General features: G+C 45.6%; 1 protein-coding gene across 1 annotated transcript in view; it reads right to left on the reverse strand.

Annotated features, from left to right (window-relative positions):
* Positions 1–27,579, reverse strand: part of RYR2 (ryanodine receptor 2) — a 3,071,198-nt gene that overhangs the window by 270,762 nt on the left and 2,772,857 nt on the right. Inside the window, exons 93-94 of the mRNA XM_078648003.1 lie at positions 22,880–22,890; positions 19,177–19,310 (exon numbers count right to left, since the gene is read on the reverse strand). Of these exons, the coding sequence (XP_078504129.1) occupies positions 19,177–19,310; positions 22,880–22,890 (145 nt within the window). The remainder of the gene's footprint in view (positions 1–19,176; positions 19,311–22,879; positions 22,891–27,579) is intronic.

Raw genomic sequence — 27,579 nt, forward strand, 5'->3', positions numbered from 1 at the left:
GATTATAAGGCACATAAGAGTATATGGTCTGACGCTATCATGGGAACGGCTAAGGGATAGATCCCGAAGGCCGCAGACAGGCTCAGCTCATGCCAGAGCACTATCTCACACGATTCCAAGCACTCTGCCTCCAGGATTGTTAAGGCCTGCCATAGGAGTGACTGATAGGAGATCTGTGTGCCCATTTTTAGGTTTAGATATAGGTATACTATATCTACAGCAAAGGGTGATTACACCACCTTGCCCCAGCTGTCAAGCAGCCAGTTGTGTCTGTTTTTGGATGGCCATCCAGGGGTGGCATAATACATGCTGCAGCCCCTGGTAGGCCCGGTGTGCACCTATGCCCTGGGTACCTAAGGTACACTGTACAGGGGCTGAAAAGGTGACTCCGTATCCAATTAGGTATGTACCTAGGGTACATGGAATCCATTTTACAGAGAGAGCAGTGGGCCTGGGGTCCTGAATAGCAGGGCCCTAGGTCAATTAAGTCGAGAAACCAGCAAAACACCAGGCAAAAAGTTGGGGGAAACCATAGTAAGATATCCACCTTCCTACATAACCCCCCCCCAAACGAAAGGAGATAAGGCTATCCTTGACCAGGTAAGCCTATATTGCCTGGGTGGCCATATGAGGTGGTATATGCACTGACATGGTTACCCCCTATCTCATGGTCCACTAAGCAATCCCTCACCCTAAGGGTATCTGAGGGTCTCCACCATAGGGAATCTCTACCTGTGGTGTGCTTTGGCAAAGTAAAAGGCTGGTGCTGAGATGGAGTACTTAAGTGAGGCTCCACTAATTTTGGGCTCAGCTTCCTCCAATCATTATCCACCATAGAGGCCTTTCTTTCCAAGACTGAGTTGTGTTGAGCTCTCAGGGTCAACCTCTGGCTACCTAAAGCTGGAGGCTGGGTCCCTCTGTTTGGCTTACTGGAGGGACAGGTCAGGTTTGGGGCCCTTAGGTCCCAGGTTTGGCTGTGCCCAACAGTGTCCATCTGTGGGAGGTCCCTAACTAATTTTAAGGGGGATCCCTCAGGAGTTTGTTTTATTTTCACTTGGCTAGGACTACTAGCTTCAGTGCCCTTAATCTGCTGATTGGGGAGTTCTTTTGGACAGGGGGCCCTTTGGGGTCCACCACTGGCCTCCCTGACCTCTACAGCCCTGGGCTGACTGAGGCAGGGTAGAGAGGGGCAGGTTACCTGCTCCAGACTGGGTCCCACCTTGGAAGGGTCCACTGACATCAGGGGTTCTGCCAGGCTAGGCCTGACTAACTCTGGGGCAGTTTCTTCACAAGAGGTCAGATCAGTTCCCTGAGGAGGCTGATCCTTTTCTAAAGTCTGGTGGGGGGGAGATTTCTCTTCCTCTTCAATGCTCTCTGTCTGAGTGGAGTGATCCATAGTTTCAGGCTTCACAACACTATTATCTGTTTGAGTTTGAGCTGTGGCCATCACAACTCCACCAACCTTTTCAGGAAGGGACTCAGTTTGGGTATGGGCTGTTACCATCACAGCCTTGCCAACCTGTTCTGGGAAGGAATTTGTCTGAGATTAGGCTGTGACTGGCACAGCCCTCCTGACCTGTTCAGGGAGGACATCTTGGACTGGGGCTGTGGCTATCACTGCCCCACTAACCTTACCATGGAGGTTTACCATTCTGAAATGGGTTTCTTGCTCTACCTCAGCCCAGGCTGAGATCTTTAAATCATTCCCCAGTAGGCAATCTACAGGCAAGTTTGATGACACTGCCACTCTCTTGGGGCCTGTGACACCTCCCCAGCTGAGATTTACTACTGCTATGGGATGATCTCTCTGCACTCCATCAATGTTTGTCACCTGGTATGTGGCACCAGTTATAAGTTGCCTTGAGGGGCCTAGGCTCTCAGTCACCATGGTGATGCTAGCCCCTGTATCTCTATAGGCCTCAACTTTCAGACCATTGATGAGGGGCTCCTGTCTGTACTTGCCCAAAGTGTTGGGACAATCAGTGAAGTTGGCAAACCCCATGCCAGTCTCACAGACAAGAGTATCTGAGTTAGGGGACTTGGTTAGGCCAGAGTCCCCAGGAACTCCCAAAGTGAATCCACCCAAATTCTTGGGGGCACTCCCACCACCTGGGGGATTACTACTAGTAGTAACAGGAGGCTTGGAAGTGTTACTTGGGGGTATGTTTTCCTTATTGATGTTGGCCCTTGGACAACTGCTGTCAGTTTTCAAATGGCCTACCTGTTTGCAGGTATAGCAATAAGGTTTCTTCTGGGTGTTGGAAGGATTCTGGGACCCACCCCCCTCAGAGGATTTTTGGGGCCCTGATGTGGTTTGATCTGTAGATTTATTCCCACCCTTCTCTTGAGGCTTGGTTGATTCCTTCTTCTGGTCACCACCTTGGTTCTTAGGCCTAATCCTGGTTCTGACCCATTTGTCTGCCCTCTTACCCAATTCTTGTGGAGAGGTCAGATCAGAGTCTACCAGGTGGTGGTGTAATAACTGGTTCTGACAATTATTTAAGACTTGCTCTCTCATAATTAGATTATACAATCCTTGGTAATCAGTAACTTTACTACCCAGTAACCAGCCTTCCAAAGCCTTAGTGGCACAATCAACAAAGTCAGCCCAATCCTGAGACTGAATTTTCTGGGTGTCCCTGAACAGCAACCTGTACTGCTCAGTTGTTAAGCCAAACCCATCAATCAGTGTATTCTTCAGGACTTGGTAATTGTTAGCATCCTCAGCTCTAGTAGTGAGGAGCTTATCTCTACCTTTACCTTCAAAGGAGAGCCACAATATAGCTGCCCACTGACTCTGGGGGATGCACTGGACAGTGCAGGCCCTCTCCAAAGCAGTCATCCATTTGTGGATGTCATCCCCTTGTTTAAAGGGGGGCACTATTTTCCTCAGGTGTCTAGTGTCTAAACTCCTGTCTTTATCTCTAGGGATAATGCTGCCACCAGTGGGGACTACCCCACACAACTGTTGCTCTCTAGCAAAGGCAAGCTTCTCCTTGGCAAGGGCAAGTTCTTCCCTCTGGATCCTCAGATTAGCCTCTTTCATCCTTGCTTCATGTTCTCTTCTCTGAGGGGAAGTCATTCTCCTCTGGGGAGAAGTCATTCTCCTCTGGGAAGAGGCATGAGAGTGCACAGATCTATTGGAGTCCCTAGAATGAGATCTATCTCATCTAACTCCAAAGTTAGGCCTGCTTAGGGTCAGTACTGGGGGTCCCCCAGATCCTTCCCTATGTAGGTCTAAGTTGGCCCTAGTAAGTCTGCTGACTAGCTCAGGCCTGTTGTCTGCCTCATCCCCAGAAGGATCTTCTTCATCCTCCTCCTCAGCTACATTTTCAGTGTCAAGGAGGTCTGGATCACCAAGGGTACCCTCTAAGGCTGGCATGGTCCCATCTGTATGAGAAGCTTTTCTAGCATCATATGTCTCTAAGAGACCTAACAGAAAAGGAGTGGTAGGGTTAGAACCCTGTTTCAATTTCCTGGAGGTACACAATTGTCTCATCTCCTGGAAACTGAGAGCTGCATATCTGGAAAGGACCTGTGGAGGGTCACTAACCACTAGGGGAGTCTCTGAAGACTCTCCATGGGTAGACATGCTTCTAGTGTGGTGTAAGTGATGCACCTACCTACACTATGGGTTTACCTACTGATCACTTGCTAGAGTTGTAGTTAGGGTGTGCTAAGCCCTGTTACACTACAACAGCTGGTTCAGTAGAACTCAGAGTATTCTAAGCTAAGTTATATGTACCTAGGTACTTAAGTGATCTTTCAAATGATATTCTTAGGATACGTGTGTGGTAAAAGAACAGCAAGCTCAAATCCCAACGGCTGCTCACCAATGTGAGAAGTTGGCCTGATATATAGTGCTCACTATTCTAGTGATCACTTTGTATCATACCAAACAACCCTTATTGATGATTGGTTGTAAGTCAACCTGATAGACCAGCTATCCTAGTAGCATGGACAAGAGCAGTGTTTAGGCTAAACTCTAGAGGGCGCGTTAAGCAAGCTGTTTTACCATCACATATACCCCTTGAACACCAAGTGAAAGGACACCACACAAGTTGTTATGAAAAATAAAGTATATTTATTTATAACAAGTCTACCCTGAACTCTTTATGAGTCAGGGAGCTAAGCACAACACAAAACTCTTACGAAAATACTGCAAGTCGCACAATTTACACAAATGCCCGAGGGGCACGAAAAACCATATACTCTAAAAGTGGAATGCGAAATACTAGCAGGTAAGTAAAACGATCCAGAGACTTCAGGACCGCTAGGACTACCTTACTGAACCCTTAGGTTAGGAGCAGGAGGCCTAGGGAACCCGGGTGCAGAGTGGGAACTCTTACGCGGGATGCGGGGCAAAGTCTATGGATGCTAGCAATTCTAAAGTTACTGTTTCCGGACGAATCCGACTAGGTAGACTTAAAACGAAAAAGGATCTGGACACTTGGATAGTGAACCTGTGCTGGAGCACCGAAATACTCAAGTTACCTAGCCCAGGGGCTGCGGCTGCATAGGGTTCAAGTGACGTCGGGAATCCTCGTTGTAGTCTATGGAGCCTGAAAGAAGAAGTTGCTGGCAGGCGACCAGTGAAGAAGTTCGGTGTGATCCAAGGCTGGATCGGTGAAGAGGACGACCTGAAAGCAGAGGGGACTCAGTTCTTAATCACTAGCCAGTGATTGTGTGGGCACCAGGGTGGCACTGGATGAAGTCGTCGCGATCAGGTGAGTGGGTGACGCTGGACTCTGCAGGCACACGGGCCAGGAAGCGTTGTCGGCGACCAGGCTGGAGGTGCGAGCTGTCCCACGATGGTGTCTGCTGTCGGCAATGCTGGATCCAGGATAGGAGCAACAAACCTTGGCGCCAGGCAAGCCCACTCAGTGGAGTCAAGATGGTGTCTGGAGTGGACCAGGAGGGTCCAGGGCACTCCTCGTTGAACAAGGAGCAAGGGCCAGTCTAGGGGACCTAGACCAGCGGTGAAATCGTCGTGGTACGTCGTCAGGAGGGCCACTAGCCAACGGGCAAGTGACCGAACAACGTGGCAAGCAGCGAGGAAGCAGAAGGGCCCCACGCAGATCTCGTGGATGCTGGGGGGCTGGACTTCGGTGCTGGAGATGCTCAGGGTTGGGGCTTCACAACCCCCAGTGCACTCACTCGAGGGTCCCTCGGTGGTCGTGCTGGTGAAGCGTCGTGCAGGTCTTGAAGATGGCCGGTCCCTCTGGTCTCGTCACACCCACGAATCTCAGCTGGGCTGATGATGCAGGTAGAGGTAAGAGATGGCAGGGAATCCGGGTCTCGTCGAGCTGGTCAGTCTTGATCCGGAGGATGGACGTCCAGCAAACCGCAAGCGCTTCGATGTTGCCTGCTGGTGCAGGGTGGCTACTCCTTAGCCACAAGGGAGAGTCTTCAGAGAAAGTCAAGAGTTCCTTTCGTGGAAAGTCGTTCAAGTTTCAAGATTATCCAATTTGGGAAGGGGGCCTGCTCCTACGTTTATTCTAAAAAAAGGGGCTGGCACGCGACTAGGTCCTGCCCATGGGTGGGACCAGGAGGGGGGTGGTTACACCCCTCTCCTTTGTCCGGTCTCTCCCCAGCTCAGGGGCTGGTGTGCCTCCGGAACTGGTTTGAGCCGGCATATGCACAGTGAGCACCGGGGTGCCACTTGCAGTCACCTTCCTTTCAGCCCTGCCTACCTGGGATACACAAAATCCTGTCTGGGATGGTGCTGGCACCGCCCCTGACAGGAAACCCTTTGTCCAGGCCTCCCTCGCTGGAAGGACTCCCAGCAGCAGGAGGGCAGACTGGTGTCTCGGTGGCAGCATCCATTTTGTGGAGCTGAGGCTGTGTTCAACTTTAACCGGGGTTACAGCTACCAACATGTCTTCTCCCTCTAGAGGGGTGGAATGCTACCCCCGTCGCCAGAACTGGCGAGGGGGTAGTATTCCAAAGCGTATGAAACCTTACACAACATGTTTAGATAATGTCAGACCAAAGTTACCATAACCACGAGGATTATAAGGCACTTAAGAGTATATGGTCTGACGCTATCATGGGAACGGCTAAGGGATAGATCCCGAAGGCCGCAGACAGGCTCAGCTCATGCCAGAGCACTATCTCACATGATTCCAAGCACTCTGCCTCCAGGATTGTTAAGGCCTGCCATAGGAGTGACTGATAGGAGATCTGTGTGCCCATTTTTAGGTTTAGATATAGGTATACTATATCTACAGCAAAGGGTGATTACACCACCTTGCCCCAGCTGTCAAGCAGCCAGTTGTGTCTGTTTTTGGATGGCCATCCAGGGGTGGCATAATACATGCTGAAGCCCCTGGTAGGCCCTGTGTGCACCTATGCCCTGGGTACCTAAGGTACACTGTACAGGGGCTGATAAGGTGACTCAGTATCCAATTAGGTATTTACCTAGGGTACATGGAATCCATTTTACAGAGAGAGCAGTGGGCCTGGGGTCCTGAATAGCAGGGCCCTAGGTCAACTAAGTCGAGAAACCAGCAAAACACCACGCAAAAAGTTGGGGGCAACCATAGTCAGATATCCACCTTCCTACAATAGGCTCAACCACCAACAATTCAAAGATTTCCAGAGCACCAGGCAAAATTATAATTTGCCTTTTAAGCACCCTATACCTAACATTAAGGTCATTTAAGCCATTTGTTGCATTCTGATACCTTGTTAAAATGCAAAACCTGACCTCTTCTCGTTGCTGTGTTGACCTATGCATCATCAATTTTATCTCTGTCCTCTTTGCCAGCCTCTGCTCTGTCCTTGGCACTCCCCTTGCACAATCGTGTGTAAAGAAACTAGATTGGGGTATTGCAAAATATGTTTACACGCAGAGGCAGCACAAAAGAACAGCTGGAGTCTGCTCAGACTTTCAGACAATGGTTATCCATATTTAAAGAGTACATAGATAGCGTATCTTGTTATGCAGCCCCAAGTTTCAAAGTTGCTTAAACACCAAGGCTGTTGGTGTTTATATTGCCTCATTGTTTGTGTCTTTCTCAAGCTCTATTTACACCATTGGGCATCCCCTGTTTGTCATCTTTTCCTATAAAAGCCCATGTAATCATTGCTCAGTGGGCTTCCTCCTTGAGTATCTCTTGGTGCTTGTTGGACGAGGCCCCCGCTCATGAGTGTTAATAAATGATCTGATCTTTACTTCACTCCATTGTCGATTCTCCTTACTTGTTTGAACCCGTGGACAAAGGGTGACCCTGCACCAGTGTGTCTGGCAGAAGGAACACTTCCACAGCCTCACTGTGGCATTTTGGTGGTACCTTAAAGCAGTTGCATACAATGTAGCCCAAAGTAAGGTCATTACTTTGTGTACTCAGATTGTTTGTTTTTCTGTAGGGTTGTGATATTTGGTACGACATCTTTTCACTATAAAGAGGGGTCAGGGGCGCAACCAGACCTTAACTTCGGGGGGGGGGGGGTGCCTAGACTCCCAGCCAGGGCTGGTCCTAGCACTGGTCGCACACGATGCAACAGTCTTTTTTGGCACCCCTCCCTCATTTTCTCCTTCTCCACGAATTTTCTCTCTATCACTCACCAAAAATGCACCTCATCTCTCTTTAGCACCTTTCTGACAAACATTCAATTTTTTAATAGTGCTACTCATAGTTTACTCAAATGCAGTTCTGTGATGTGCATGGTACACGTTCTTTGTAGCAGGTACATTAACCCTCTGCGCTTAATGGGTGGCAGGAGTGCCCATGTGAGTGAGCGATGCAACAGTGTGAGAGTAGGGTAAGAGGAGGGACTGCAGGGTGAGTGAGGTGACCATATGACTTTGGGTGCAGATGTAAGTGTAGAGTGGGACAAATGAATGCATGGTTAGTGATGGGCTTGTATGAGTGAGATTTCAGATTGAGCAGTGAGTATTGTGCTGGTGTGACTGCAGGGTGAGGTATAGGGTGAACAGCACAAGTGCATTGTGAGTGCAGTGATCACTGAATGCAGGGTGAGCGGGTGAATGGTGTGAGTGCATGGTGATCAGTGTGAGTGCGTTGTAATCGCTGTGAGTGTAGGGTAAGCGTGAAAGTGAAGGGCGAGAATAAGGAATGAATTGTCTGAATGTAGGGTGCATTCCAAGACACTTGAAGTAACTCAGCTTGTTATTGACCATGGCGTAGGGTTTTAGATATAAGTTAAACTATTGCTAATATGGCATTAATCAGGGATCGATTGTGGAGGAAATAAATAATGTGCTGAACCTGCAACAATTTTCCAGTCATATGATTAGGGTTGCCATCTCCTTATGTTGATGTCCCAGATAGTACAAGAATAAGCTGTGACCTAAAGGTGTATTTTCAGCACTTATCTGTGCATACTTCAAACAGCAAATATCAATAGAAAACACTTTTAATTGTGTTGTAGGGCTACCTGAATGATCCATGACTGATAATTAAAGGGAACAAAGACAGAAAAGGCACATTACAAATGAATCCATCTTTTTTATTTATAACCCTATTTAGTGTCAAGACATAGCTGGCATTTTTCATGAAATGCATTTTCACACCACGCTGTAAATGTAAAATACAATGTAAGGAATAGGCAGAGTGGGGGCCCAGGGGAAACTGGAACCAGAAAAAAATACTAAGCTTCGGTAACCAGTTTACAAAGGTATGTAAATATGCAAATGGTCTTTAAAGACCTGTGAAAAACTCAGGCATGCCGGAGATAAGACTTCAGACACTGCCCAGCCGAGCCTGCAGCGGCTCGAGCTGCAGCAGCTCGGGCTGAGACACACAATGGGGGGGGGGGGGGGCTGAAGCCCTTTTGACCCTATGGGCGTTGCATGCCTGTCAGGGGCAAAGTCAGCCTCTTTAGGATCCTGAAGCCCTTTTAAATATTCTGTGCTGGTGTAATGAAAGAGCCACCATTTTAACTGACTTTAGTGCATTATTTTACACTAGCCTCAATGTAGGACGGTCCTGCATATGCCTGCTCCTCTTCTGTCTTGTAATCTTGCTGTCTTTCAGTAGGAGCTGTGACGGAGTAGAACAGTACATTTATATTATGAGTTCTTACTATTGGCTTTGACATGGCCTCATGTCATCCTTTTCTGTGCTCGCACGTAGGTGCAAAGTGGGGAGGGCATGTTTCTGCTCCTCACTTGTTTTTCGCTCTACACTGACCAGAGTGAAACTGGATATTACCTGTGGAATGTACAATCCTGCCTCAGAGTCAACATACGGGAGTTTGGCCAGCCTCCGTCTAGGCATTGACGCAGACCGGTACAGCCAGCTCAGTTTTTTCTAATGAGAAGGGGGCAAGGTTTTCTAGAAGCTTTGCCTCACGCTGAGTAATGGTGTTAAAGCTGGGAGCTTTCGGGGGGCCTGGTGGAAGTTCACCACAGAGTAGACGTAATGCTGTGGAGGTGACGGAACTTGAGTCCTGATTGAACTCCTTCCTGGGCTGTTGACGGGCTTCCCCAGCTTGAGTTGGCAAAGATGATGCAAATTCAATCGGTGAGGTATTCCTAACCATTTTATATATATATTTTCTACTCTCTGCTATTTGTATATACTGCATTCTATTTCAATTGTTCATTTAATAGATCACTTGATATTTGGGAGTCTGCAATTACTGTTATATTCGGCCTGCTTTTCTAAAATATTGCAGTAATAAACTTGTGTTATTTTACATGCACCTGGATTTGTTTTCTTACTTCGCCTTAAGGGAGTGCTGGGTCTTTGCATCGTCTTTTGGGAGTTTTGCTCAAACGTATATTATTTAAAGGTGGAGTGGTATATTTGCCTCCAAAGTGGGAGTGCAGGGTTTGGGTGTGGCTTATTGGTGAGAAGTCACATTCATTACAGCTGGTGTGAGACATATTGTGACAGTACATGATTGTTGTATGCTCTACATCTCTGCATTAATAGAAAGTTTTATTTGTTGTAGCCTTGTGTATGGGGTTAGCTAAAGCACAACTTCTTTCTGAAGTTGGCCTCTTCCTACTTCCCTATCACTTCTTATCCTTTTCCCTTTGTTCATGACATGATGGGAAGTTTGATTTGGAAACCCATTTGGCACCCCTTTGTCTGGTCCTATTACCTACCAGGAGCAAACAAACATGGGCAGAGCGGCATTCAAGACTCATTTGGGTCTGTTCATGAAGGGCGTTATACTTCTGTGTATCTTAGACTGGTCCACAGCGTAGTCCATTCTCGAATGTGTGACTGGCAATTTTGGCATTCTTAAGTTGCATGGCGGCTCTGTACATGGTGTCATAAGTGTCGAAATTCAAAATGTAGGACACAAGTTCCGAATAAGCATCAGACTAAGCCAAGATGGCAAGGGGTCAAGTCAAGCACAATTTCTGGGTCATATTAGGCAGTGCGTCATTTATGGAGCATGGACACAGCAGTACTTTGGCTGGCATTCTTGGTGGATTGTTTGCCCGCTCTCTGTCAGTTTGCATCCAGCCCTCCTTCCACATGCACCTTAATGTTCTTGTACTCCTCCCATGGGGTCTTTCATATCCTGTGTCTTACATTCTATTGGGACTTTCCTCTATCCCTTTCACAAGAACTGTTCAGTAACTTTGGTTGCTTCAGAGCGGTAAATCCTGTCTTTATGTCAGTTGGACCATTGATTTCTAACATTAGGTTGCTGGGATTCCAAGGCATTGTCTCCTCATGCCTGGTATTGGTTTGTAGGGATGGTTCTCATTTCATTCTTGCTATGTATGTGTATATATCTACATAATATATGAATATTGTAATTGGACTATTACTAAACTGTCTTTCCCCATACATATTCTGAAGTGACTAGTGGTATTCATTCCACCATTCAAGCAGGTGATATTTTGGTCCAAGGGCATCATAAGAATCCAGTATCTCTCCCTTTTCTGCCCCTAGCCTCTATTTATCTCCAGCCACAATATATATGTGCAGTACAATTGTGTTCTGGAGGCAGGTGACGGGGAGGTAGTGAGCAGTCATCTATATCTATCCATACTTGGAATCCCCACACTCATAGTCCTAAGTCAAAATTCATGGTCCAAGTTAAGGTTAATACATCATTGTTGACTTTAGTGGATTAAGCAACATCTCAACCACTAATTTCCAATTCAATATAAGATTTTTTTTTAAGAGAATTTTCCTTCCTGTCTGCTGAAGGATTACTGCCAAAATCTCCTTTTGTTGTCTTTGCTCCTTGACACTATTAGACTCATCTGCTAGTGCTCTGCTGCAGGACCAAGCCCTTCTTTAGATATATGCACCAACCATTAACCTACCTCTGCGAATAAAACAGGGATGTACACACTCCAAGAGATACTCCACATTAACAGTTTTCTTAATGCTCACATTCACTTCTGCATTTTTCAATAATTTTTGGCAGATGTATGTTAACATGAGGTAAATAGATTGACAAATATGTGCCTGGTCTAAGGAGGATGAATAAAACACAAGATGCACAATAAAATTCAATAGTAAATTAGTTCATTTTTTCTTTACTACGATAATTCCCTGTTGTTACTGACCCTTTGGATTTTCATTTTAAGCTTTCCACTCTTTTACACATTTACCCAACCCTCTTTCTGCTTCATACTTCCTATTGCATCCTGTTATGAAATAATATTTTGAATTTCTCTTGCCTTCAGCTTTACCACCACTGGCTCTTCTGCTGATATCTCAATATTTTTTAAATCTTCTATCATTTAATTTAGTTAGTCTTTTTCTGCATTCCTTCTCACTACTCAGGCCACAGTAGACACTGATGAAAGAGGACTGCTAACATTCATCCTTTTTGAAAAAAGAAAAGATTCGGGGCCAGGTGTGCGACGTGCAAAATAGTGCCTCGCAAATTGCTAGTTTTATGTGACTCACAATTTGCGAGGCACTATTTTGGATGTACAACAGTGTCTATCACACTGTTTGTGATTCCCAATAAGGTCGCAAATAGAGAGCCTCATGAATATTAATGAGCCTTTCGGAATCTGAGACCCAATTAGGAATGGCAGGCCCTCCCAGGTATGGTGCCCTGCTGGGCTCAGCAGACCACCATGTCTGGGACTGCTTTTAAATAAAGCAGTTTTTTTTTAATGCAGCCCATTTTCCTTAAGGGAAAACGGGATGCATTTAAAAAAAAAAATATGTGTTTCATTTTTTAAGGGCAGGTAGTGGTCCCTGGGACCACTGCCTACACTTAAAATATTTTCCCCTGCATTTGCAAAGGGGAAGGGGACCCCTTCCCTTTTGCGAGTGCATTTTCCACCCTCTTGTAGAGGGTGGTAATTTGCGAGTGTTTTGCGACCGCAATTGCGGATGCAAAACATTCATTCATGGGCTTACGCTCGCTATTAGGAAGGATACGCCCCTTCCTAATAGCGAGTCGCAAAACCTATTTAGCAAGTCGCAAATAAATTGTGACTCACTAAAAAGGCTTTGCATATGGCCAATGCTGTTTTTTGCATTTGCAAATGGGTTCGCAAACCCGTTTGCACTTGCAAAAATGGTCTTACATCTGGCCCTCAAACCCATATTTTTGCTGTGTCTTTTAATTTAAAATTCAAATCGTTTAATTCCAGTAAACGTTTCTAAAACATAAATGATGTCTGATACTGAGGATTGGCATTGGATACACTGCTTTCTTCCGTATTCTTTAGGATACTGCAGTAGGTTTGTTTACGTTTCTCTTTTCACTAATTTTATGATTCATTAATGTGACAATCGTGATGGCTATCATACTATGATTCTCCAAATTGGATTTCATAATCCATTTCATGCATCCTTGACAATGTTAAATATGGTCTAAGGTCTTTAGCGTAATATACTCTTGTTCTTTCTTAAAGTATACCTCTAGCAGTTCATAATATTATTTCTCTGTACTTCCTCTATTAACTGACATCATTAGCTTGGGTAATTGTAAGGAAGCTTCTCATTTTCTTTGGGTCTGCTTGATCCCAAACTAATTTAGGTGCGTATACCGGGTGGGGAAATGAAATAGACCCCTCAAACCTTTCTGCTGACTACGAGAAACAGAAAGATAACATTTAGAGCCTAATTACGACTGTCAGTGCAGCCCCGGGTCTGCCCAACTGCTACACTGCCAAATATGAGGTCAGCCCACCTGATGGAGCAAGGATTCACACGTAATGCGACTTGCTTGTATTCAGGGGGCACCTTGTATCAGTTCAAACAATCCCTTATGGTGGTGGTTGTAAGTCAACCTTAAAAGACAAGCTATCCTAATGGTAGCATGGACTAAGCAGCCTTCAGGCTAAACTCAAGAGGGCATGTGAAGCCAGCTGTTTTACCATATGCAATCCTGTAATATCAAACAAAAGGACACCACACAAGTTATATATTATAAAAATATATGTATTAATTACTAGAATAATCCCCTGTACTCTTTATGAGTATAGAAGCATAAGCGTTTAAACAAAAGCACAGTTTAACATATGAAAGTTGCACGTTTATGGATGAGGCCGGTGGCCACTCAAACCATATATCAAAAAAGTGGTATAAGTATCACTTTACGAACAGTGGTAAGTAATGGGAATAGAGTAGAGATAAGTGGTATACAGTGCATTCATGTATTCTTTGTTCTAAAACTGTTTCTTTTTTGCTTTACTATCAGCTCGTGTTTGGGCCTAAAATTTATCTGTGACTCCATTTTGAAACCCACACCACGCATGTGCAAAGTTTGCAAGAAAACTCAAGCTGTGGCATTGAACCCATGCCAGCTACTGTCCTACCAGATGATGCTCATGAGAGCGTGAACTTTCAACCCCACAAGAAGAAGCTGGACTGTACATGCATAAATACATTGTTCGATATCGTTACATTCATTGCTGGCTGGAATAAAAGTGCATGGGAAAATAAATTGATGAGCGGGAATGTAAACATTAATATTCGTTCTAAAAGTTTGATTTTGGTATGTTGTGATGACCTCTCCTCATTCTTTTGTCCAATCAAAATTGGGGATCCTTACAATTGCAACATTGGGGGGTGGTACACTGACCTGAAAAATAGTATAACTAGGGTAGGCTTAGTTAGTTAATTTGTCCGACTTGTCCGAATAGCTGACCTGTCACTGACCCAACGCACTCAAAAGGTGATCGGGAGCAGAGGTGCTGGCGGAGCCCTCTGTCAGAAGGTTCGAAACCCAGATCGGGGTTTGAAAGCTGAAGTGCTGGCGGAGCACTTTGTCGGAAAGATCGATAACTCTTAACAGGTTCTGGCTGTTAGCTGCAGAGAGGGAGTAACGCAGGCGCTGCAACTTTAACTGCGGGTGCCGGTCTTAGCCTGTGGTGGTCCTGTCCTGATACAATTTGGCTTTACCTGTCCTGATTCTGATCTGCACCTGCTTGCCTTTATGGTGCCTGCACTTTGGGGTTCTGTCCTTTAAACTGACCAGTGGCCAGGGTTAGTTCTTTTCAGTCCATGCCGTGCAGGAACTGTTTTTGGCGTTCCCATAGCTGGAACTGGGGTGTATGCATGTGCCCCCTCCGTGTGCATCCCTACGCGGAGGAGCAAGGGACCCCTTTGTTTTCTCTCTGCCACAGTGAAGAGGAACATCCATGACACCGCTGCCAGAGAGGAAACTTGTAAAATGCTTGGTGGGACCGCCGCAGTTCCGCCAAGCATATTACTACCTGCTGACTGCCACAGCATTTCTAGGGAGCGACAGTTCCCTGGCAGCTGCAGTGGGCTGTGGCATTGTCACTGCCCGACTCTTAGTAGGGTGGTCGGGAGACCGCCACTGCCAGGCCCCGGCAAGTTTGACTCGTAATCGGGGCTTAAGTTTTATTGTACAATGTCAAGGGTAATATTTTCAGTGATGCCATCATGAATACGTAATAATAAAGAACACTAGAATGTTATTTTATTGGGCAGATTTACCGCTGGTGTGCATCCCTCATTTCAGAGGTGACAACTTTGCTAAATAACAGCAAAATTAGCTGAGTGACAAGTGCATTTAGGGTGTCACAAGACAGTTGGTGGTTAGCTCCTATCACAAGTCACACCAGTACCTTTAAATTCCAGGATCACAATTGTTAGGAATCTAATACAAGCATTCCATGGGTCAGTGAACCACGAGGTTACAAGGAAAGTCACTGTGAGTGGAAATGGATGAAACAAGAGGAAAGATCAAACAAAGGGATCCATGCTGGGTTCTCCCAAAAGTTGCTGCTCGTTTGAGGACCCATGGCGTGTTTTATTCTGTACTAACACCTTAGCATGGCACCGATTTGTTCCAGAAGGTGGGCAGATTGAGTCATTGTTTTAACAAAAGGGAGGACCATATACATATAAGATTTCTTCTGCTAAATTGTGTTCAAACAAGTGAGTGGTTTAGGGGTGCATTGAAGCTAACATTCACAGTCAATGTAGGTGTGTTGACTTTGCAAGATAGTTGCTGCAGTAATGACGGATAGTTGATGCCTTTCTGCTCTGTTTAGGGACGCTTTCGCAAGCACAATTCACCTATATTTCGATACATTAGATCTAGACACACAAATTCAAATGTCCTCCTTTACTAGGCATACAATCATGCTGTCTCGCTGGTTAGCTTTATTCTAATGAATGTATGTTAATTATACACAACTGAATGATTTTAGTTTTTTTTGCATCCTTGGAAGGACGGCAGGTTGAGTTGTTAAAATCGAGAACTGAACTCAAGACCTCCAAGGTGTTCACTGAGGTCCACAGTATGAAGATTAACTCAATAAGCTAATTTAACAGCTACATCTCCGAAGAAGCGTATTAGCTGACAGAAAGCTTGATGGTTTCAGGTAAAAAATGTGAAAGGAGTCTCAGAGAGTAATGTGCCTGCTGAAACCTGCTCTCTGGAATAGAAAGGTCACAGGTTATATTCTTAACGAGATAGCTTAGTGGGTTTGTGTATTTGTTGCAGGCGTAATCTTCATAGGAGCGTTTCCAATTGATCTTTACAAAGGAGAGAAGCAAATGGCATGGAAAAGTGCTCCACCTAAGCAGTGCCAAAGCAGTATAGTACAAAAGCAGTCCTGGGTTTACTTAGAAGTCCTTAATTCACCCAAAACTCTCCTCTGTATACACTCAAAATGTAAACAATATGGAGTCTAATTTGGGTGTCAGCGTACACATAGTTTTAAACAAGAGCAAAACAAAAAAACATTTAACAGAAAGAGGACATTGTGATCAATTTAGGAGAACTAAAGAATCAAGTTGAGATAGCAAATTCTCATTCCTGAGAGAGAGAACCAGGACTGGTGAAGATTTTGACCTCCGCAAACGGTATTTATGACTACTGAAATTTGATGGGTAAAGTGGCTATTCCTCAATTGGTCATTTAGGTTTAGCAGCAGGTTTGTAAGTTTTTATGGGTAGGTCTATCTGGAAAAGTAGGCAAACAGCCAATGTTGCAATCTCCTGAGCATTCTCATAACCCTTAGAGTTAGCTTCCCACCTTGGAAGTGATTGCCAATGGCACAATACATTGTGTTGAAGTAGAAACAGACCCTTTATAGTTGTAAGGAGCACAATAAAGTTTGTGGGACTAAAAACAGCCCACCTATTTACGGCAGTTGTGGGGAAGGTCCACTCTGACTAATATTTGCACTGCAGGCACCAGTAGCGGCCCGTAGAGCGAGTTACGTGGGGCAGTGAGGCAGGGTGGGAGAGGGGCAGGGTGGGGTATAGTAAACACCGGAATATGGATGAGCGGAGGTACGTAAACATTTAAATAAATAAAACAAATTTCGGTGCGTGCGCTGCATCGCATTTTGCGATGCAGCACGCAACAAAATTCATTTTAGTAATTTAAATGTTTACTTACCTCCGTTCATCCATATTCCGGTGTTTACTACCCCCCACCCTGCCCCTCCCCCACCCCGCCTCACCACCTTACGGAACTCCCTCCACGGGCCACTACTAGCAGGCACACAAGAGCAAAAAGTAAATTGGAAAAAGCACCTTTGCATCACATATCTGAATGCAAATATTTCTACAAGGCAAAGAGCCTGCATGCATTCATTATACACGTGAGTATTCTTGGAACTCTACAGCAAGTGTAGAATTCCAATAGTGCTCCGCAGGTTATTAAAAAATGCCGTAAACGTTGGTGGTTGCTCCAAACCTAGCTTTAATTTTGTTGAATATTTTGACACCTTTAGAAATAAATGTATAGAGTAAAACATGGCTGTTCGAAATATAGTTTTAGAATCTGGTAGATTACTAAAGTATTGTGTCTGTTTACGGCAGTAGCATAAAGAGTAGCATGATTTTAGTCATCTATAGAACATTTGTACACATCGGACTTGGGCTTTGGATCATACAACTGGAACATTTGACACCTTGTACAAGGATTTTCTATGGGCTTTTAACAATCATCTCTGCAGTACAAGGGCATCCCAGAAAGGTTTTCATGTTTTTTTTGCATTGCTGAAGATGGTAACCAATAAGGAAAAGGTGTCTGAAATAGATTTTAATCAGCTATTTTCATTTTGATCTGGAATTTGTGCTTCTGTGAAGGTCAACTGATCATTTGAATGTCATTCTATGTGCTTCCATGTTTATTTCTGGTGCAAACATTAATGATATTCTGCCCTTGCATCGGAGCATGAACCTGGTGTTTTATTAAATGTGTTCAATAGTTCTTAATACATTCTCAACGTGATAGGCATCATAGATCGAGCTGTGTTACCAACTAGATTATATACACAAAATGTAATTTGTGTTTGCTTAATGATTTATTGGTAATAATTGTTATTTACAAAGTGTGTAACAATAATGTAAACCCTATCTGCCCGCTTTCCATTATTATCTCTGTAATTATCCACCAAGGTCCGGTGTGGGAAAGTAAGTGCCCCGCACCAAGAAACCTTTTTGGTGTATGTGTGCTATACAAATATGGTATAACATGACATAAAAAGTCTCTACTCCAGTTCTCACGTATTTCATGAGGGTTGGAGTACAAGGTTTGCAATCAGGAGCAGGTCATTTCTGTCCCTTGCTTCCCATCCGCTTTACCCTGCAGCAGCCATGCAATAGGCCAAATCACTTGGATTCACCCTTAACACTGACCTTTCTTTCAAAAAACACATATGCCAGAAAACCAAGTTATGCATGATATCTGCTTTTCCCACTAAAGAAAGTGAAACTTTTTGCCTCTAAACTGATTTCAGAAAAGCATTCCAAGCCGTGGTTCTCTTGGATGGAGGCAATGCCCTGCTCCACATTCTCCCCAATGCTACACTGATTCCCATGAAAAGTATCATTCATTCTGCAGCCTGTCTTACAAAAGACCTGAAGAAATTTAACCATATCTTCCCAAGCATACACCTTCTTCAGGACCAGTTGGATCACATACAAGATCACCTGAAACCGCAGACTTTCATAAGTGCTAGAAAAAATAGGCTCCTGAGATAGCCAAGGCCATCAGAGACGACATCAGCAGAATGGGAAAAAACTTAAAAAAAGAAAAAATAACAGAAGCCACGCCTCCTTCTTTTAGGCCCTGGAGAAAGAAAACCCTTGTCAGGATGAAAGTTATCCCAACCCTCAAACGGTTTAGGAAGCCTCTGAAGACTTACTTCTTTAGAGGATAAAACATCTCTGCATGGCAGGTCTCACAACATGTGAATATCCTACCTCCTTACAAACTATCCCAAAAAGGTATTCCTGTGCTCCCATTTTTAGTGCTTCTTAGTTCTAAGCCTACCTTTCCCTTTACAAATACCTTTACAAATTTACGCACATTACAACATTTCTAATTGTCAATTCATCCTTAATGGAGATATATGCATGCATGGAGAATGGTTATTGAAGGTAACTTTGTTTTCAAGAATTTGCGACTAACATTCAGGATTTGTTGGTTTTTAATGAATGCATTTAAGGCACTGAAAACAATTCTAAGACATTATTGCATTTTCCAATTCGTTTTCTAATTGCCCTTGGCTCAAACTCTTTGGAAACACTGTATTTAGTTAGCACAGTAGTGATTTGACAGTTATGTTTTTCGTAAGGATCAATCATGAGTACAGTTTACCAAGAAGAAACCAGTTTGTTGCGCTAAAAGTAAGAGAAAACAATTACAGTTGAAAACATTTCTCATTGGCCCTGAGTAAGCACAGAACAACACACCAATATGTGAAGGCTTTTTATTTCTAACCATGGTTAGTAATTTATGCAATATTTTCACATACAATACATTTATACTCACACAGCTGAAAGAGAACTGTCCTTCTTTGGTTTCCTTTTATCACGGGCATCGCTAAAGTCCAAGGCTGCTTTGTCCATTCCGAGTAGCTCACTAATTCTGTCTCTACCATAGAACTCTCCATATTTATCCATCACCTAAAAAAAGATTTTTACATCAGCTAACTACCGTATGGTTATTTTTCTTTCATATATAACATGCACAATCAACATTGCTTGTTGATAAAAAAAATGGCCAGCAAAGCAGAGGTTTTATTAAAAAAATTATTTCAACACTATATAGAAAGGAATTTCCTAGTAAAACTGCTGCAAAACAAAAACTTGACATTCTTATGAAAGTGATTACGCCATCTGCTGACCAACCCCACACCAAGCAAATCACCGCTTTCTGCTAATCACAATGGCTTATTCGCATACACTTGAGTAGCTTTATTTAAAACTGAGGGGCACAAGCATTCGTTTTTCCACAATCAACTTTGCATGAATGTCCTCTCACCATTTCAACGTGCACATTCGAGTGGTTGGCTCTCTAACAAAGTTTAAATTAGGAGCCTCCAAACAGAACTACAGGCCATGGGCCTTGACTAATGTGAATTTAATTATAACTCAGAGTGAGAGTCTACCTTGGAATCCTAGGTTTTCCCTTTGACATCATATAAAACCTATGTCATGCAATACTGATTTTAACGTTAGTGTAGGCTACCAATACACCCTTCTTTACAGCTCAGTTCAAAAGATGAAAAAAAATATTTTCGAAGCAGCTTTATTTTTGTAGGCAACTGGTATACCTAAGAAACCATTAACTCCAGGCCATAATCTGTACCATGTAAAATAACATATGAATAACACAGTATCTGATCTGATGGAATAAATTAAGCATGCAAATAAAACTCAAGTTCCTGCTGTGACCACATAATGTAGTATGAGCACTTTAAACATACTTGCTCTTAACATGATAAGACTTATGCATATGGGAGGCAAAAGATCTGTTTATGCCTTTACCCGAAAATGACATCAATTGATGACTTAAGGATAAGGTTGTTGAAGCTGCACTGTGTGTTTGACTATTTTCAGGTTTCTAGCCATTCTACATGTGCCACTGTGCGTCTATGATTTCAGTTGGACGTTGACTGCATTCAGATTGAGGGAGTCTGCTGGAGTTTGAAAGTAGTCAGTTCAGGCTGGCGTAAGAGTGGTCAGACACGGCAGCCGTGAAAGTTTAGGGAAAGAGGGGCCTAGATGGTGGAGAGCAGAACAGCAGGTTAGTATAGCCTGCTATCCCTCTTGTCTGTGGTGATCCTGGATCACCCAGTGCTGTGTGTGGCTGCTATGCCTTGCGGATTCCGTGCCCTGAGGGGAGCGAGGGGCCCAGTGTGGGTCTCCCTGTGCCTGGGACGCAGCTGAACTGCAGGGCACTACGACATTCTGGACTGCCTTCCTGGGCCTTCCCCCCCACCCCCAGGAGCTGACGTGCTTCAGAGAGCGGCTTCTACAAGATCCTGAGGTGGCGGCCCCCTCCCGCATCGGTTGGAGGGACTGAGAGAAGATGTTGAGGGGCACCTGGTGAATCCGGGCACTCAGAGAAATTAACAGTGCCTTTACAGTGACCTGACCTGGGAGTGGCGGCCCCCACCCTGGTGGATCTGCGGGCCGGTGTGAGCTTTTGTCCCTCTTCGCCTGGCCCACGCTGCTCTCTTACTGGACTTCTGCGGCACCGAAGCTCAGTGCAGGTGAGGTGTAGGGATGGGGGCACCCCTTGCTGAATTGACTTCCTGCGTATCGACCCCTGACCCCTGCACTTCGCTGGCTATACGCACCCCAATGCATTGAGCCTGCCTGAGGTCTACTCCAGCGGACTGCCCCTTGTGCCACTGGGAGTTCGACGGTCCCCGACGAGGAGGGGCCTCCAGTAGCTGACCCCCCTGTCGCTGGTGGGTCCTCTGCGCGCCCCGACCTCCTGGGACCCTCGGTGAGGGTGGATGGGATCTGGCCTGAGGGGGCTTGCTCGCTAGCGTCCACTGAGCAGGGGGCGATACTCTCTGAACCCTCTACATCCCTGGAGATCGGCGTGGGCCGGCTGAGAGCGGTCTCTACACCCCTCCTCATCCAGTGTACCTAGCATGGCGAGTGCAGCGAAGAAGAAGGCGGACATCTCCTACCAGAACTTCAAGTGCTCCATCATCAAATGATTTGTTGCCTGCCACCCTCGCACGACGGCAACTCCTGAGGCCCATCACCGCCAAGCTGAGAGATGAATACATCTGCTATCGCTGGTCGTTCCCCTTCGACTTTGCCTTTGATTACAAGAGTAAAATTACCAAAGAGGCAGCAATGGAGCTAAGGTGAATGAGGGGTGGTAGTGACCACAACCTAATCAACACACAATGACAATCTGTGAGCATACTCCTGATCCCCATCCTGACAGTCCGAGCACTATGTCTGACGCCCGGTGGAGCTGCTCAGTTCAGCTATTGAGGAGATCGGCCTTGGCTCATCCCCTGACCGTCACCTACCCAGCCGGACTTTGGGCACAGTTTTTCTCCCCAACTCCTTGTCTTGCCCACCCCCCCTCGTATTTCTGTGACTCTGCTTTTTCCTTGTCTCCTATCTAACTGTTCCTATTCAGCATTCTTTCGTTCTTTGTCTAATTCCTTGCTCCTATCCCCTCTCACCTGAATCTTTCCCCTTGCCCGCTTCACCGCCAAGCCCCCTGTCCTTTTGTGCCCTTTGACTAAGCACTCCTTCTCCCCTTTTTGGGGAAAGATCCAAGATATATACGCTGGAGTCTCAGCATACCCGCTCAGAGAGTCCACAGCGCCCAGGGAGCCACTCACAATTGAGGTATTGTATGGCACCCCTTGCCAAAGCACTCCCTTTCCCCTTTTTGGGAAAGGATCCAGTAAAGTAGGCCTTGGAGTCTCAGAGACCCCTCTGAGAGAGTCCACTGCGCTTAGGGAGCCTCTCGCAACGGAGATGGGGAAATGATACCACTCCCCCGGGTTCACAGCTTACTGGACTTTGGGTGCAGCTTTGACTCGCCTACCGGCTTGTGCCCCCGTCACCCTCCACCTCCTCTTGCCTTGCAGTGTCTCTAATCCTACCCTCCTCTTTCCCTCCTCCACGCTCTGTCTACTTCCCCTGCTCCTACTCCCCACTCCCCGGAATATCTCCCCTTGCCTGCTTTCACCACCTAGCCCCCTGTCCTTTTGTGCCCTTTGACTAAGCATTCCTTCTCCCCTTTTTGGGGAAATATCCCAGTTATAAACGCTGGAGTCTCAGCATACCCGCTGAGAGAGTCCACAGCGCCATGGGAGACACTCACAATTGAGGTATGGTATGGCACCCCTTGCCAAAGCACTCCCTCTCCCCTTTTTGGGGAAGGATCCAGTAAATAGGCCTTGGAGTCTCAGAGACCCCTCTGAGAGAGTCCACTGCGCTTAGGAGCCTCTCGCAATAGAGATGGGGAAATTATACCACTCCACCTGGGATCACAGCTTTGGACTTAGGGCGCAGCTTTGACTCGCCTACCCGTTTGTGTCCCTGTCACCCTCCCCTACTCTTGCCATGCAGTGTCTCTAACCCTCCCCTCCTCTTTCCCTCCTCCACTCTGTGATTACTTCCCCTACTCTTACCCCCCCCACTCCACGGCATATCTCCCATTGACAGCTTTTTCCCCTAGCTATATGTTCCTTTTTGTTTGTCTCAACCTTTCTTGTAACTAAAATTGCCATGCTCTAATAACTGTGTAACCTTTGTAAAGCTGTAACCTGCAATTTATTGTCTGAAACCCATGTATAGCGCTTTGATACCTCCGGGTCTAGCCAGCGCTATATAAAAACCTTTTAAATAAAATTAATGACACCATCAAGGAATTTTGCTACATTCATAATGTACTCTTGTGGCCGTCACATCTGCTGTTCTAGCTTCCACTGACATTTACCTTCTCAGAAAATGTATTCTTCAAAAGTTCTTCTAAGTCTGAAGATAGGCCAAGACCAGGCCCATACCACCTCGTATATCGGATACTCGCTCCATCGCGAATGGCCATAACTTTCGATGTTGCCCTGGACTTGTGTGACTAGATGCTCATGGTTGCCCTTTTTTTATAAATATAGTTTTATTTTGTTTCAGTTGCATGAGAAACATGTAACCCACACAACAAGTTCCACTCGTGTCAATCATGATAGTTCGACTTTTCTCAGCCCCGGTAGTCAAACATGTCCTCAATACATATCGGGCACATAGCATCCTGTACAATTCCCTTATACACTGGAGACATCCTGGTTCCGAACCTCGCTCCCTTCCCTAGTCTCCTTTGACCAACTGCTCATGTCAGTCCTGCACTCTGTCATCTATGATTTGGGAACCTTCATAAATACAGGCTAAAATATAGTGATTCAACCAATTACTCCATATCCTAGTAAATTTCTTGGGGCACCCTCATGTATGTAACCCTTTAAGCTGCCATGTACAGGTCCATGCCTCGTTTCAATTAGTGCAGTGTCGGGGTTTCTTGTGTGCGCCAATGCTTTGCTAGATCACGTTTCGCCACTACTAAGCCAACGGCGCTAAAAAGCAACTGGGGTATGGGAATGTCAACATCACATGGGATACCCAAAAGAATGAATTTCGGGTCTGCTGGGCAAGATGTTTTTATAATGCATTTAGCTGTTTATTTATCGTACCCCAGTATGACTGTATACGGGAGTGATCCCACAATGTGAATAGGAAGTTCCCCAGCACAGCGCAGACAATGAGGGGTCTCTGCCTAAACCATTCTGTGTAGCTTTGCTCTATAAAAGTAAACCCCATGGAGGATTTTAAATTGGATGAGATGCAGTCTGACTTTAATTGCCACCTCTCTAGGGTGCATCAGGGCCGTCTCCCAGTCTACGCCTTCCATCTCCCCCAGGTGTCCTTCACATAACTCTTTTAGTTTACCCAGGGGGTCAGGCATATTATTATTTTTCATCTTGTAGATAAGTGACACTGCCTTGGTTGTGTGCTCTTCCTGCAGTAATCACCTCTCAAGTGGTGCAAATTTTGTCAGATCTGTCTCCCCTACTCCTTCCACTTTCCAAGAGTGGCGTAATTGGACATATTTGAGGAATTGTGAGCTATGCAACCTAAAATCCATACGGATGGTGGAGAAGGATTTGAACTCGCCCCTTGCAATGATATTTCCAACAGCAGTTATCCCCAGTGTATCCCATGCTTCAAAACCCCAGAGCCCACCCACCTCCCTAAGCCAGTTTCCCTTCCACATCGGTGTCACTCTAGTTATCTTGTGGGCTGAACCCAGGATTCTAGTGGTCATTTCCCATACCTTCATGTTGACTCATGTAGCAGGGAGCAGCCTATGCACAGTAGCACAAGAAGGGTACAAAGTTCCCCGATAAGAGTGTGTGAGACAAGAGTGCGTGCAGCATAGAGGAAAGAAGAAGGGAGGGAAAGGTCTGACGGGCACCCGTAAAGGGGCACCCATTAAGGGGCTCTTTATCGGAGATCTTTTGTTCCGGCCATATGGTGCGTGCTATTGAGTGGCGACCCTAAGAAACTCTGTTGCCCTGACCAGGCTCGTGGGGGTAGGTTGTGACGGCTGTGACCGCGCATTTCTCCGGTACCTGACCACTGGCGCAGGTCCCATGAGAGCAGACTGCGAGGCGCCTTAGGGATTTTCTTAGGGTCGCCACTCAATAGCAGGACCTGCCGGCCTGCCTTCCTTTTGACCTCCTGGAATAAGGTTGTACATTGAGTTTTTAATTTTTAATTTTTATTCACTGTGTAGTACTGAGCACTGAGGTCCTGAAGAATTGCCACTGGAGCAAGAAACATGTTGACCTGACCAGAGGGTCGTAGGTATTTTGCTGAGTACACTTCTTGGCACATATCTCCCCTCCCACCTTTTTAACCAAGGGTGTCAGCCACGCTAAGAAAATTCCTTGTGGACTGACCCACCTTTTTTATTTTCACCACTACTTCACGACTACACCTTCACTTGCCCTATCACCCACACGCACCATATGGCCGGAACAAAAGATCTCCGATAAAGAGCCCCTTTACGGGTGCCCGTCAGACATTGCAGCGCCAGTCTGACGAGGAGCAGAACCCATATGATGAAGCATGACATCTAGCTTGCTAGGTGTGTGAGGGTTTTAGTTCCAAAAAGGGAAATGCCCTTTCCCTTCTCCTTTCCGCTATGCTTCACGCACTCTTGTCTCACACACTCTTATCGGGGAACTTTGTACCCTTCTTGTGCTGCTAGTCGTCCGGACATGTACACTGGACCCCGTTAAATATTGTCCGCATACGGTTCCCCCTGTTGTTGAAATATAGCAGCCTATGCACCCCATTCTTACATATAGATAATGTAGGAACGTGTGTGGTGTCAGTATCTCCCTTTCTAGTCTGTATTTGGAATGATCCCATGCTACCTGTATCTAGTCGTTTATGGGGGGTAAGACAGTCCGCCGAGTGATAGGCTTCAATGTCCCGAAGCACCAGCCCCCCATTATATGGGTTGCATTGTAGTGTCTTTAGGCCAATCCTTGGATGGCCCTAAAGCCACAACAGTGACCGAGTTCGTAATCTATTTCCTTGAATATCGTTTTTGGGAGAGCGTGGTATGTGTTTTGGAGTGCATTTAGGAATTGGGACAGGGAAACCATTTTAAACATGGCTGCTCGGCCCATTATGGGAACGCTTTCCTAAAGTTGGATAACACCCCCAGGATATTGTGGCAGTGGGAGACCTCTGTGTGGGGGGTAAAAAAGACTCCAATGTATTAAAAGCCTTCTGTGGAATTTTGAGGTCCATTGGCAGCAGAGGGCATTCCGTTATTTGGCCCAGGCAGTATAATACCGACTTGCCAATTGATCCTATAGTCTGAGAACCGGCAATAGCCGTCCATTATTTGCAACACTCATGGAATCGCTGTGTCGGGTTTTGTCACAAACAGAAGAATATTGTCTGCATAAAGGGATATTTTTTCCTGCATTTGGTCATCGAGTGTAACCCTGAAGTCCTGCACTCCCGGATGTTGTTGAATCACGCACGCTAGGGTTTCAACCACTAGTGCGAATAAAAGTGGAGTTAAAGGGCACCCCTGCCTAGTCCCAAGGGCAATCGGGAAGTGTGAGAGAGCCTTCCATTGACCCGTTAATGCTGCTCTAGGGGAGGTATATAGTAGTGTCCACCATTTCCTGTACTTCTTTTTGCCGAACTTGAATTTGGCCAAAGTGGAGTCTCAAAAGGGCCAGTGCACTGCATCAAATGCTTTTTCAGCATATAACAACAAAAAAGCATGCTGGTGTCGCGGTTCTTGTCCACCATCATCCAATTGTGTGATCTGCTGAGATTCCATATAGTGGCCCGGGCATGTCCAAACCTGGATTGTTCGTGATAGATGAGAGTATTTATAACACGTTGGAGGCGAGTAGCCAGAATTGTCATCAGTATTTTCATCTCTGTGTTCATCAGAGAGTCGGGGTGATATGAGTCTATCTCTGGGTTTACCATTTTTATGGATGGTCACAATGGTAGTGGTCCATAGATTACTGGGAGGACACCCTCCTTATAGGCATTTTGATAGAGACATAGGAGGGGAGGGCTTAGTAGGTCTTTCCATTTTTATAAAGCTTGATGGGTATTACATTTAGGCCAGAGGTTTTTCCCGGTCGTAGACGTGCAACATCCTCTCCCACTTCTGTAAGTGTCAATTCCCCATCGAGTGCTTTCATGTTGCCCTCATCTATTCTGGGGACCTGTTTGTCTTTTAGATAGTCATCATTGGCGGCTGTGTTGCTAAGTGGTCTGCTTCCATAGAATTCTTCACAGTGTTTGGCAAATGCCAACACTATTTGGTCATCGTGGAGAGTGTCACTCCCTGGCCATCTACGATTGAACACACCCATCTAGCCTTGGATTCCTTACTACTGTGCCAGGCCATCAATTTTCTGGCTTTGTCTCCGACTTCGTAAAGTCAGTGCTATGTGGCTAGCCTCCGCCTGCTTGCATCGTCCTGAGCCAACTCACGGTATTCCATTCTAAGGGCTTCCAATTGTCAGGGAGGTCAGCTGATCTGATGTGGCTATTGCTTGTCACTCAAGGGCAAGTATCTGATGTTCCATCTACTCTAGGTTCTCTTCCCTTTTTCTTTTCCCATGCTATCAGGTTCTGAGCCCTATCTCGCAGTGTAGCTCCGGAGGCTATCATACCCTTGTTTTCGGTGAAAAAGATTTCCTTGTCGGTCTGAAGACTACATAGGATTACACGATTTTGTAGGTCCCAGACCTTCAATTTCCATGATGGGTGTGGGTCTCAGATCTTAGTCCCCTACTGTGCCCACAGAGGTGTGTGATCTGATAACCCTCACGCGAGGTAGTCTATCTGGCTAATCATTCCCAAT

This window comes from Lissotriton helveticus, chromosome 6 (assembly GCF_964261635.1).
Source record: "Lissotriton helveticus chromosome 6, aLisHel1.1, whole genome shotgun sequence".
Classification (NCBI taxonomy): Eukaryota; Metazoa; Chordata; class Amphibia; order Caudata; family Salamandridae; genus Lissotriton; species Lissotriton helveticus.